The following is a 12,419-nucleotide window of genomic DNA, read 5'->3' as shown; positions in this document are numbered from 1 at the left end:
TCAAAATGCATGTTTAAAATCGCCAAAATATGTTAAATAAAAGGTTTACAGCTTTTGAAAATTGTCATTGTAGTACATGACTATTTTCATTCTTTTCTGTGATACATATGTGATGTGCCACATGGTTGAGGACCAGTCTTTCAGTCTCTTGGCTAGCTGAGCAGATACTTTGAAAGACAACAGTGGCTATTGGCAGAGGCGAGGTGAAGCATGACATTTGGAATCAATGTAAATTGGTCCCAACTGCTGATGCACAATAATGTCCTCAGAAATCATAAAACGTTTTAGAGGCAGGGCTAAAGGCATCATATTTAAATGGAGGCCTGTTGCACAACAATATATACTTCAATTTAAATCAAATTTTTGTTACATGCATTTTTTCATGTTAATTTCATACCTGTTCAGCATGGTGCTCCTGCTCCTCTTTAAGACGATGCTCAGATATACGAAGCTGTTCCTGAAGACTCTGAGATAAATTCTCTTCCTGATTCAGCTTTAGTTTCAGCTGCTGGAGCTCATCCTCGCCAACCGAAGACACAGAGAATGAACTTTCTGAAGACTGAACAAACACACACACTTACAAATATGGGAAATATAAATAATTATATGTATGTGTATTCATGTAAATTCATATTAGAATGCATTTGAATTTACAAAAGACAATATAGTTGATAATGGAAACAATTAAATACATTTTCTTTCCACTGATTTTATTTAAATAGAACGTTCTTTTTTTATCTGCAAGTCACATACTCTGAGTTTTCTGGAATTTTGTAGGCTTGCTCAAGCTGACACACTGCATCAGTGGAGAAGGTCAGCAAGGGTCAGACTCATTTCAGTTCATTAAATCACAGCAAGTTCTTCATTAGCTGAGTAAATTGTGTTGTTAATTTGAGTGAATCAAAAGCCTGCACTCATCAATCTTTGTGTTCCACTTATTTATTTAATTATGCCATGTACAAATAAGACTTTATAGTGGTTTGACTAAATCTGTCTATAGAAATAAATTCTGTGCTATATACATAATTCAAAACACCATCATTCTCCATCAAAGAAACACCATACATGTCAATTAAACACCATCATGCCTAAACATGATGTTTACCATTACTTTCAGTATTTAAAGAATGCACAACAAAAAATGTCTGACAAATTAATCTGGTAAGTTAAATTCTTTAAAACCAAATAGATGGTGGTACCTATTCACCTATTGTTACAGAAGAGTTTTACTAACCTGGCTGGTGTTTAGTCCCTCCTGTCCTTTCAGCTCTGAGATTTGTTTGTTTAGAGCAGCCATCTTGGCTTTTGCCTGCAGCTTCAGTTTGGTAAACCTGGCTTCCCCCTGTTCCTTTTCATCCTAAAACAAGCACACACTCACACTTACTTATCATTCATTCATTCATTCATTATCTGTAACCGCTTATCCAATTCAGGGTCGCGGTGGGTCCAGAGCCTACCTGGAATCATTGGGCGTAAGGCGGGAACACACCCTGGAGGGGGCACCTGTCCTTCACAGGGCAACACACACACTCACACCTATGGACACTTTTAAGTCGCCAATCCACCTACCAATGTTTGTTTTTTCGACCGTGGAAGGAAACCGGAGCACCCGGAGGAAACCCACGTGGTCACAGGGAGAACACACCAACTCCTCACAGACAGTCACCCGGAGCAGGAATCGAACCCACAACCTCCATGTCCCTGGAGCTGTGTGACTGCGACACCGTGCCGCCCACTTACTTATCAATAATCTTTTCAAATTCAGATGTGTTTAAATGGTGTATAACTTTTCTTAATTCTGTTAATAAATATATTCATAAAAATATAATAAATTACAACTGCGACCCTGTACTGGACATGCGGTTAATAAATAACTTTTGGGTTTTCTTTTTTGTAAAAAATTGCACCAGCTGACATGCCTGTGAAGAAACACTTAACCAACAGAAAACAACACCTAAAAAAATAAAACATGTATTGCTTCTCTTTACCTTGAGCAGTTTCTCAGCACTGGCCAGCTGATTGTCCTTGTCCCTGATTAGTTCTTTAAGGTGGACAACCAGCTGCTCTGTTTGAGAGAGTCTCTCCATTATGTCCTCTGGGCATTCAGCACCATCAGAGAAGGAGACAGAGTCAGACAGGGGCTCAGGAACCAATCCATCCTGGTCATGACACAAAAAACAAATATTGAATACATTTGAATGACATGAAATACAACTTCAATTGAATTTCTATTTACTCTCCTTAGACAATGAAAGAAGACGTCATTAGACAGAATGACTGATTCTGAACACACTGTTCTGATCTCCAAACTTTAATTCATAAATGACACATAAACCTACAATGAAGCTTATTCATGTGCAAACTAGCAAGCAGTCAGGCTGCTTTAGTGTGTTCACTTAGTGAAATCTTGTTGGAAAATGATCTTTTATAGATTTTAATTATGTTTTTCTTGTGAAAGGCTTTTGTAGATGTTGTACAATCATATTAACCAATAATTAAGCACCAGTGTATGACCATGGCCAGAACACACTTTCCTTTTTCCAAAGTATTTAATTTAGGGAAGTTAACATTTTAATAACATTTAGTGTAATAACGGCTTATTCAGGTAATATGCTGCATTTCTAATCGTCCGCACAAATATTTGACAAACATACTCTAAAATACTAAATGGGCTTTTCAAATTATAACAAAACATTTAAAAAAAAAATTACAGCAAGAATAAAGAATTCGAGTCAGTGAGGTTTAAACCACAAGCGACAGGTGCCAGTTTTCGTAATGAATTAAGATGCAACAATGAAAAGTAAATGTTTATCAGAAAAGCAAGGAATCCTAAAATATTGGTATGAATATATCATCTCACCTGAGAATCACCACCTGGGCGCTCCTCTCCAGAAAGTTCCTGAAGAACGGAGGTCACTCCTTGGGTCAGTCGACTGAACATCACTGACCTAGGAACAGGTTAAACACACATTTCACCTAGCATCCTACTTCCTACAATTGTCGTTGTGCAGCTTAAGCAGCATTTTATACAAATGTTATAAATGGATCAAGTCATTCTATTTAGAAATTAAATCAACGATCATTCCCACCTCCAACTAGAGTAATGTTATTAAGTCATAAGGTTCAATAATAGGATTATTATAACAACTAAGTAATAAACCATTTTATTTGAGGATAAATTGGACACTATAGTTATACATACAATTTCTGCAAGGCACTGTGTCACATATGAAAGGCATGTGCAGGTGTTGTGTAACATTATAAGCAGTTGTTTTAATTTTAGGTAGTTAAATTAACCCCTGCTTTAATCATTATTTTATTTCAGAACTTTTCTTGAGTTTGTGGAGGATGTCCACTTCGACTGAAACTCAAATGGCTCCCTATTCCATATAAAGTACACCGAGTCTTCTTCAAAAATTGTGCACTGTATATCTAATGTTAGTCTGTTTGTATTTACATGGCTTGCCATTCTAACATTTATGTTCTATTCAAGTGTAAAAGTTAAAAACAGGCCCCCTACACAGGGAACATATAGGTAGATACTTGGAATACAATCTTCGTGTACAGTCCCGATAAAAAAAAACAACGCCAGACCCGAAGCGTGACGGAAAGTGTCGAAGTTTGGAAAGAACATTGCGCCTGCGCGACTCTCTTCTCCACAACAGCAAAGATTATAGAGCTTCGCTTTGTGTCTCAAAATGAAAACGAAATAAAGACAAACGTCGACACGGCGAAGGTATGGTTTTAGTACAGTTTTGAAAAAGCGATGAATCGCGATAAAAGGCGAAAGTAAATAAGGTTTTGCGGGCAAAGAGTGACGATTTGTAAACACAGATACGTTAACGATGTAATGGTGATAATAACAAAGACCACTGCGTGTTGTGGTTACGTCAGATAGTTGCACTAATAACGCGGGAGTGGACAAACAAACCTGAGTGATCCTTCCGTGTATAAAGGTGTCTGTTCTCGGAGTTTTTTGCACCAATTTCGTCTTCAGGATTTGTGAGCAAGAGCCACATCATCAGCTAACATCCCGGAAACCGAGGTTTCAGCGCTTTCGATTGGACTGAGCTCAAGGGAGTGTCTGAAATAAGCAGCGTCGTTTTTATAAACGAAGAATGCGTCGAGGGAGCATCTGGTGCAGAAAAACGTATAAATCCACAAACTAAATAACATGACGCCACCCAGTACTTAATGGGCTAACGTTTGCCTGTCACAATGGGAGGACGTGATTTAAAAGTGAATATCATCGTAAACTATGGCAAGCAGCTGGCCCGAAGCTTCGTTTTGCTAGCTCAAAGTTTTATTATGTTGGCCCACTACTTCACACTTCTTGGGGGCTGCGTCTCTCGCACTGTTCGTTGTTTTGTGGAGGTTCTCAGGTGGACATCCCTTTTGGCCCGCTGCACCGTTTCCGCCTTCGAGTCCGTCCACAGACACCTGTTCAGGTGGACCGGAAGACGCGCTGCGGTTGCCATGGAGACGCTCTCCAGCAGCAGTAGAGAGTCTGACTAAAGGCTGGAAATGGAAGGAAAATGGGGAAGACACCTTTCCAGGCATTTCGGGATGTTTTTACTCTGAATGAGGTTTTAAGACAAATCCCAAGATTATTAACAATTGAAGGTAAAGGGGTCATGTCCCAAGTCAAGCCCTTGTTCAATCAGACAACTGGCTAAAGGTCATAATGGTTGAAGACTAAATCTGAATCATATAAATCTGATATAGTGACTTAAAAAACTCCCATGCTCCACATATAGTAAACTAAGTATATCTATTTTTATATGGTCAGACAAGAGGTGGAAAGGCAAAAGTTTTCATAGGCATGAGATATGTCCGACCCTATGATAAGTATTCAGACATTTCAAATGTTTTCATTCTAAATTTTTTAAAGAACAAGATGAGGACAGTATTTTAAAAATGTTGATTGTGATGTATATAAATAGTATTGGGCCAGTTGCATTTATGGGATGTGGACCAAACCAGTCCCATTTCTCTTAAGATTTGATATATATCTATTTGCACACAAACACACACCCACTTACATAGTGTGTTTTTAAATCGCCCGTTCCGTGCATATTGGAATATGCATGCAGACAAAACACAGCAGGGTTCATAGATGATGTAAATCTGATCTATTTGTTAAAACAAAAACATAAGAAGAGATAGTAATTGTTATAGAGTATGAAGGTCTAATATAAGTGTTATAGGGCCAGATTCTCTGACATACAGTATTCTATAAATATGTGTGATGAACTTGAATTGTATGTAACTATATAACTGTTGGGACACTGGATTGGTCTCAAATCATTCTTTTGTCCTATATACAATAAATACACTCTATGGTCTGACGTATGTTGACACAGTAGGCTGAGTTGTGCACCTCATGCATCCCCTAATGGGTGTGTCTACAGCTCAGCAATTATTGAATCACTATTTAGGAGATGTGTCTACATAATTTTGGCTTATGTCTGTGATGCATTTTAACCCACAAATAGTCTTGCAGAGATATGTGACCAGTGGTTTAATCTTACATAATCTTATGTTTTTGTTTTTTTTTTAGTAATGGAGAAACATTATATACATATTTATGTGGTACCAACTAATGCCTACTTTGCATCTGCACTGAAATGACTTGATTTAAATATGTGCATTTTTTCCTACAATAATTAAATATATAGATAAAAAACACAAATCAAATTGACTGACATTAGGACTGAAATACTGTGGTATATTTGGTATATTTCATCTCTGAAATTAATTTCAGAATAAAGAATTTGAGATTATGTGCACATTTAAATCAAGTATTCCTCTTTTTTTATAGGTATCTAGTCCAGACAGTAAATGTGTGTTCTTTAGTTATTTTTGTAACAAAACCCCAATTTTCCAAGATTGAATGTTTGATTCACAGTGGTTTGACTTGAAGTGGATGATGTGTATGCCTACAGCATGAATTGACATTTGAAAATATGTAAAACCTTAAAAATATTGTAAAGCAGCATTTCAGATATCAGCAATGGGTTCATAATCATTTCATGTAATACATTTCTGTCAGGAGCTTTTAGAGTCAGAAGTTCCGTTTAACACTACTCTAAAAAGTCCTAACTCCGTAAGTGTCTCTACAATGAAGCATTTACATCAACCAAACTCTCAATCACTTTGTTTTCGTCTTTGACATGTAATTATGAAGGGTATTTAATCAAATGAAGCAATTTGTGTTTAAACGCAGACTACGTTTGTTGGACAGCTTTTAGAGAACTCTCACTGCACTGTTTGCTGTTTCATAGTTCATAAGAATACATTAGATGGTGTGCAAATATTTGGGCACCCATGATCAAATGAAATCACTCTTTAATGGGAATAAGCAAATACGTCATCTACAGAGAACACATATTTAAAGTTTACTCATTTTCATTCAATACAAAAAAAAATGGTTGTTGAAGCTGAGGGTCCAAAATTGTATCAAACCAGTCAACAATGTTTGCAGATAATTATAATTTTTTATATTCAGCTGAATGTTGAAATGCATCTTTTGTTTATATGTTCTAAACCAGACTAACTCCAGACTGTTAAATTATAGCATTTCTGCACTTGTTATATTAAGCATACAGTACCGTGCAAAAGCTTTAGGCACCAGAGATTATGAGTTTTAAAATGCTTTTTAACTGAGCAGTAAGCAGCAGTAATTTGTAAAACCAAATAACATTATTCCAGTGAGTGTGATACTCTGTGTGTGAATGTGTTGGTTTAACTTTTTCCAAATCTCTCCTCGTGGAGTCCGTATTATTTGAGGCTATCATCCAATACCTAGTTTTAGCGGTTAATAAATGATTTTAATAAATATATGCAATCAAGGAGAATCTGAACAAAACGTTCTTCAAACTCACTCACACCTACTACTTTATAGAAAAAAATTGTTATATTTCTTATTTGTTTTATATTATTTTATTTTTTGCATTTACTGTGATTATATATGTTATACAAACACCACATCGAGAAGGCATTAGTTTAAATATTTATAATTATCTTCGGTGCCTAAGACTTCTGCACACTACTGTATATATGCCATATTATCATGTAATCATATTTATAAACTGACCAGTAGATGAAGATTAAAACCACTGACAGGTGAATTAAATAACAATTCAATTCCTCCCACGGTCCAAAAACACACCTTGCTAGGTGAATTAGCGACTCAGAAAGTTTTTCTGGGTGTGAGTGAATGTGTCAGTGTGTGTTGCCCTGCAAAGGACTGGTGTTCCCACCTTACGCCAGTGATTCCGGGTGGGCTCCGGACCCACCGCGACTCTGAATTCGATAAGCGGTTACAGACAATTAATGAATTAACAAATTATTAATTCTTTATTGTCTGGCACCTGTCGAAGGCTGAGGTGATAAAATACTCTGACAAACAGTGTTTTAGTCAGAGTATCTCCCAAATGGCAGGTCTTGTGGTCTGTTCCTGGTATGCAGTGGTTAGTACCTGCCAAAAGTGGTCAAACAAAGACAACCGGTAGACTGTGGACAAGGTCATGCATGCCTGAGTTTCACTGATGTGTGAGGGAGCAACGGGCTCAGCATGGACACAATGTCCATTTTTTAACACCTTTTTATCACAGCTAGCACTAACATTTTCAGCAATTTGTGCTACAGTAACCTTTCTCTGAGATCAAACAAGTCAGCCTAGCCTTTGCTCCCGTCACACTTAAAGAACCCCATGTTACACTGGTCACTTCCATCTTGAGTATCAGTCGTATCCATCTCTCCAACACACAATGGAAACCCCTTCCCATGCAGTACATCACTGGACACATGGTCTGTGAGGAAGAGATTCACTGAGGAAGTACATGGTTGGAAACTGAATGAAACAAAATTCTTTAAAGAATTATGGACAGACACTACTAGGAATTTTGAGGAATCAACTATCTTTAGCACAACATAGGAAGAGGCTGAACAGATAAACAAATTTACAAATTTCAGTCCATCTAACCGGAAACACATTGGATTATTATTGAATGATTAAAATGTTATCAAGATACCTTCCAAACACTAGTCACATGAAGTGACCAGGTGTAAACGGGGTCAGTGAGCCTTGAGCACCCAGACTCTGTCCAGACCCACACACAATTTGATCTTGTGACTGTGTATATTGTATATGGTGTATATGGCCAGTTTAAATTTAAAAGGCACATATTATAGAACATTAAGAGTTCATTATAGTGTGTTAATATGTTTAAAGTACACATGCTTTTCACTTTCAATGATATATCCAGACAAGAAGCTGCACAATATGGAAATTTAGTGTTCATTGATTTAATCTACACTACACATTCATAACTTTACTGAAAAACTATTTATTCTGCATTTTATTTACTCTATTCAGGTTTAGTTATCATTTCAGTTCCTTTTAATGCTTTTTTAAGATAAATTTGTGAAATGTCTAAAATGTAAGCACTGTTTATTTATGATGCTATATGTATTGCTTCAATAACAGAATGCCAGTACAATATTTACTGTAGAGATTTTCTAATAAATGTTTCTGCATAAAATTTCTCAGACTGTTTATTCCCACTTTTGATCTGAACACTCATAGTTCCACTTTTGTCACGATAATAAACTGTAAACTGTAACACATAAATAGTTAAAAAATGCAAGAATGTTGCTTGCCCAATTGTGAGCCCATATTCTTCTTTGTTAAAGTTTAGCTCCTACTGGTCCAGTCAGAATTTAATGCCAGATATTTATATTTATCAGACAGAAAACCTAATCTTTTTTTATATATAAATTACAATTATTTCTAAGCTCCTTTAATAATCATTTATAATATATTTATGAATCACTTAAACTTTAATAAAGACTGTCTAGTGATGAAATGTTATGAAGAGCTTCATTGAGCTGACTCTGGTCCAGTGTTATCTTCTTACATTTCTCACCTGTTCCCATCACTCTCATTGGTCACAAGCAACTCAACACAGTCACAACATTTCAGACACTGAGTCATCAGTGTCCTACTCCATCTGACAGTTTGTTATGAAGAAAACTATATTAATTTATTAATATTAGTTAATACTCAAGTTGATTTACATTCCACTGACTGAATGTCCACTAAGGGGCCTGTAGAAAGTGGTTAACTGAAAATGATTATATTAGTATAAAATTGACTATATCAGCATTGGTAAATTGATGCATGTTTAGTTCAGTGCATCACAATCTGATTCAAAGGATGCCAGATTTGCCTCTTTTGTATTTTACAATCTTGTTTTATTAACTGTAACAAGAAAACGTGATTTATTTTTCCGCATGGTTGGCTATCGGTGTCCAGGTGATGGTCAGCATGTCTGGCCTCAGACATTAATCCTTCATCCTGAGCAATGTCTGTGTTGGATTATTGCAGGTGATTTGCATGAGCCTGGGTGATAAAGGCCATTGGCGAGTTATAAAAGCCACCCTAACCACAAGTGTCCGATTTATGCCCCAGTGTCAGACAGCTGTGAGACGCGAGAACCTCGCCTGCACAGCAGAGCCATTGGGCTTCAGACAAATTACAATTATTTGTCTCCACATTTTCTTCATTTGTTCCAGATCTGATTGGATCAGGACACTATTCTACTCTAATTTCTATAGCACTTTTAGCATTTTTTTTCATCCCTCCCACTTTTCCATCTTTCGTGATGGGGAATTCTACAGGCTCCACAGTGGATGATCTTCAGGCGGTTGAGATGCACCTGTGGTATAAGAAGTTTATGACAGAGTGTCCATCCGGTCAGCTCACACTTCATGAGTTTAAGCAGTTTTTTGGGCTCCGGGGTCTGGATCCTGAGGCCAATGCCTACATCGAGCAGATGTTCCGCACTTTTGACATGAACAAGGTGAGTAACACATGAAAGTACATGCTTTTCAGTTTTTGACATCAGGTGGAAATAACAACTGTCCTTAAAAATGTGGGCACATTTAAAGAAAAAAGAGTTTTCAGGAGAAACAATTCCTTTTTCTATTCAGTTCTCATCCAAAGAACAACATTTATATATATTTTTCATCTGTAGAGTTATAGAGATATGACTATCTGTGCTGATAGGTGCTGGATGTTCTAATGAGTTCCCCTTAGGTAGAGCTTTTGAGCTTCTAATGTACTTCTTGTACTTCTCAGATTGCTTTGCCTCTACTTGAGTGCTTATTTCACACCTCTGAGGATCACATTTGGTAGAAGTACATTTTCTTTTAAAACTCCTAAAGATATTCAAATTTTAGACAGAAAATACAAAATGTTTCTTTAAAAACAAACAGGAAAAGAGGTAAATATAGTGAGAAAAGAAGTCATTTTTGAGCGCTTAATGTAAACCGATAACTGTTTTAATTAATGATGAGCAGATTAGTTTTTTCTCACGTGCAGGCAGCTGCTATATTAGGCTCCTAAGGTCAGCTGTAATTAATCTGAGACAAACAAAGATGTGAGTTATGAGATTACTTTCAGGATTAAGACAAACAGACCGGATCAGAGTCATAAATAGTTTGTGCATAGTCATGTTTCTCCATTACTAATATGATCCTAACTCACGTGTACTGAATGTTTTGTTTATCACATTTTTTACCTGTTATCTGCAGTGTGTTCTCTAATTAGAGTGCATGTCTAAATTATCACACACATACCTAAAACTGTGTGATGCTCCATAATTAATTAAATTTGATTGTATTTGCATAGAGCTTTGACAAAGTAAAAATTCTAGCACAAAATTCTAGAAGAAAACTCCTTCAGAAGTAGAGGAAGAACCACTGAGAAGAATGAACTCAAAAGGGGAAACTATCTTCCTCTAGTGGATACTAGAGCAAAACAATAATAAAGTTACTCCAAAATGAATCAATCAAAAATAAAAATAAAATGAGTGCACAGTAGGGAATCTACAGATAAAGAAAATAAATGGCTTTAGACCAAAAGTTTTAGATGAACCTAGAAAACAACCACAGTATGACACACATGACACTGTGTTTGGTCATTATGTGTCTGTTTGTGTTTGTGTGTACAGGATGGCTATATCGACTTCATGGAGTATGTAGCAGCTCTCAGTCTGGTGATGAGAGGAAAGATGGAGCACAAACTGCGCTGGTATTTTAGGCTTTATGACGTTGACGGAAATGGTTGCATTGACAGACACGAGCTCCTCAACATCATCAAGGTCAGAAATAAACACTAAAAAATCAATTATATAAATATTATGTTCCTGTCCATTCAAATTATTATTAGAAATTCAGTTAATTCAAAATTTTAAAGTAGCCTCATAACTTTCATTTTTAGATGTGAAGCGAAGCATGGAACTGACCTATAACATGTATATTTATATCATCATGACTATCTATTAAGGGAAAAAAACTAAACTAGAAAAGTGTACGATATGGGTCTCTTTAGGTTGCTGGGTGAAATTTAGCAGGTTGCAGTAGATCACAACATCAGCCTCAAACAAACAAATGAAATAAAACAAAAAAATCTCTTCTTTGATGTTCTGTATTTGTTCCTTAGGCAATCCGAGCCATTAACGGCAGTGATGCTCAGGAGCTTAGTGCGGAAGAGTTCACCAACAGAGTCTTTGACAAGATTGACATTAACGGAGACGGTCAGTGTGCAATACTCTACCCAATAACCGCAGATTTTCCATTTAAATTTGTTCCAAACTAGGCTTCATAATCTGAGATATGTTAATATTATATTTGCCTTACGAATGAAGTGTGTTGATTGCTGTGTAACAGGGGAGCTATCCCTGGAGGAGTTTGTAGAAGGAGCTCGTAGTGATGAAGACTTCATGGAGGTGATGGTCAAGAGTCTGGATCTCACTCACATTGTTGCCATGATCCACAACCGCAGACACAGCATTTAAAATAAAAATAAGCACATTTTCTCGATATTAAACTGCCCTCTATATCAAGATGTCTCTACAACAGTCCATGACACATCTAGGTTAAATTACTTAAAGTAAGGCAAATTAATGCCTTTAATTATTTTCTGGGATGAAAATCTCCAAATGAACAAGCTGTCCAGTTCAGAGAAAGTGTTTTATTTTTACCTGGGATACAACTCTTACACTGATTTAGCTCAAAAGAGCAGTGATTGTTTTATTGTTGCCTAGGCAAACATTCAAATGCAGAACTAGTTCTAAAGAAACAAAACAAAACATGGTTTAATACATGGTTGCCTAGGTGACCATACTATGAACATTCTATTTGTCTGTAGGCAACAAATCGTATTATGAAATAGCTGACCAGTCAATAGCTACCAAAGATTAACTCTTGCCCAGGTAAAAATCCTAAGAATGAACACATTCAAACAATCAATTGTTAAATGTTTACCAAAGTTGCAATTAATTAATTAATTAGTCATGAGCATGCATATATAATCTTTTTCCATTCAGTAAATCAAAGCTCTATATTTTGTG

The 12,419-nt window shown here is 36.4% G+C and overlaps 2 protein-coding genes across 4 annotated transcripts in view; one reads left to right on the top strand and one right to left on the bottom strand.

Annotated features, from left to right (window-relative positions):
- The window catches only part of golgb1 (golgin B1), a 22,581-nt gene extending 18,546 nt beyond the window's left edge, over positions 1-4,035 (bottom strand). Inside the window, exons 1-5 of the mRNA XM_066668920.1 lie at positions 3,932-4,035; positions 2,861-2,948; positions 1,989-2,159; positions 1,235-1,357; positions 398-559 (exon numbers count right to left, since the gene is read on the bottom strand). Of these exons, the coding sequence (XP_066525017.1) occupies positions 398-559; positions 1,235-1,357; positions 1,989-2,159; positions 2,861-2,941 (537 nt within the window). The 5' untranslated portion in view covers positions 2,942-2,948; positions 3,932-4,035. The remainder of the gene's footprint in view (positions 1-397; positions 560-1,234; positions 1,358-1,988; positions 2,160-2,860; positions 2,949-3,931) is intronic.
- guca1aa (guanylate cyclase activator 1Aa) lies at positions 3,664-12,419 on the top strand. Of its 3 annotated transcripts, none has more exons than XM_066668923.1 (5): positions 3,664-3,736; positions 9,685-9,866; positions 11,019-11,168; positions 11,510-11,603; positions 11,737-12,419. In XM_066668923.1, exons 2-5 carry the CDS (start codon positions 9,717-9,719, stop codon positions 11,862-11,864), a joined length of 522 nt encoding a protein of 173 aa, XP_066525020.1. In that variant the 5' UTR covers positions 3,664-3,736; positions 9,685-9,716; the 3' UTR covers positions 11,865-12,419. The 3 variants fall into 3 exon arrangements, with proteins under 3 accessions (XP_066525020.1, XP_066525018.1, XP_066525019.1); XM_066668921.1 differs by having other exon boundaries at positions 3,677-4,623; XM_066668922.1 differs by lacking the exon at positions 3,664-3,736 and having other exon boundaries at positions 9,669-9,866.

The sequence above is a fragment of the Hoplias malabaricus genome, chromosome 4 (assembly GCF_029633855.1).
Source record: "Hoplias malabaricus isolate fHopMal1 chromosome 4, fHopMal1.hap1, whole genome shotgun sequence".
NCBI classification, from domain to species: Eukaryota; Metazoa; Chordata; class Actinopteri; order Characiformes; family Erythrinidae; genus Hoplias; species Hoplias malabaricus.
This window is presented reverse-complemented; position numbering and strand designations above follow the sequence as displayed.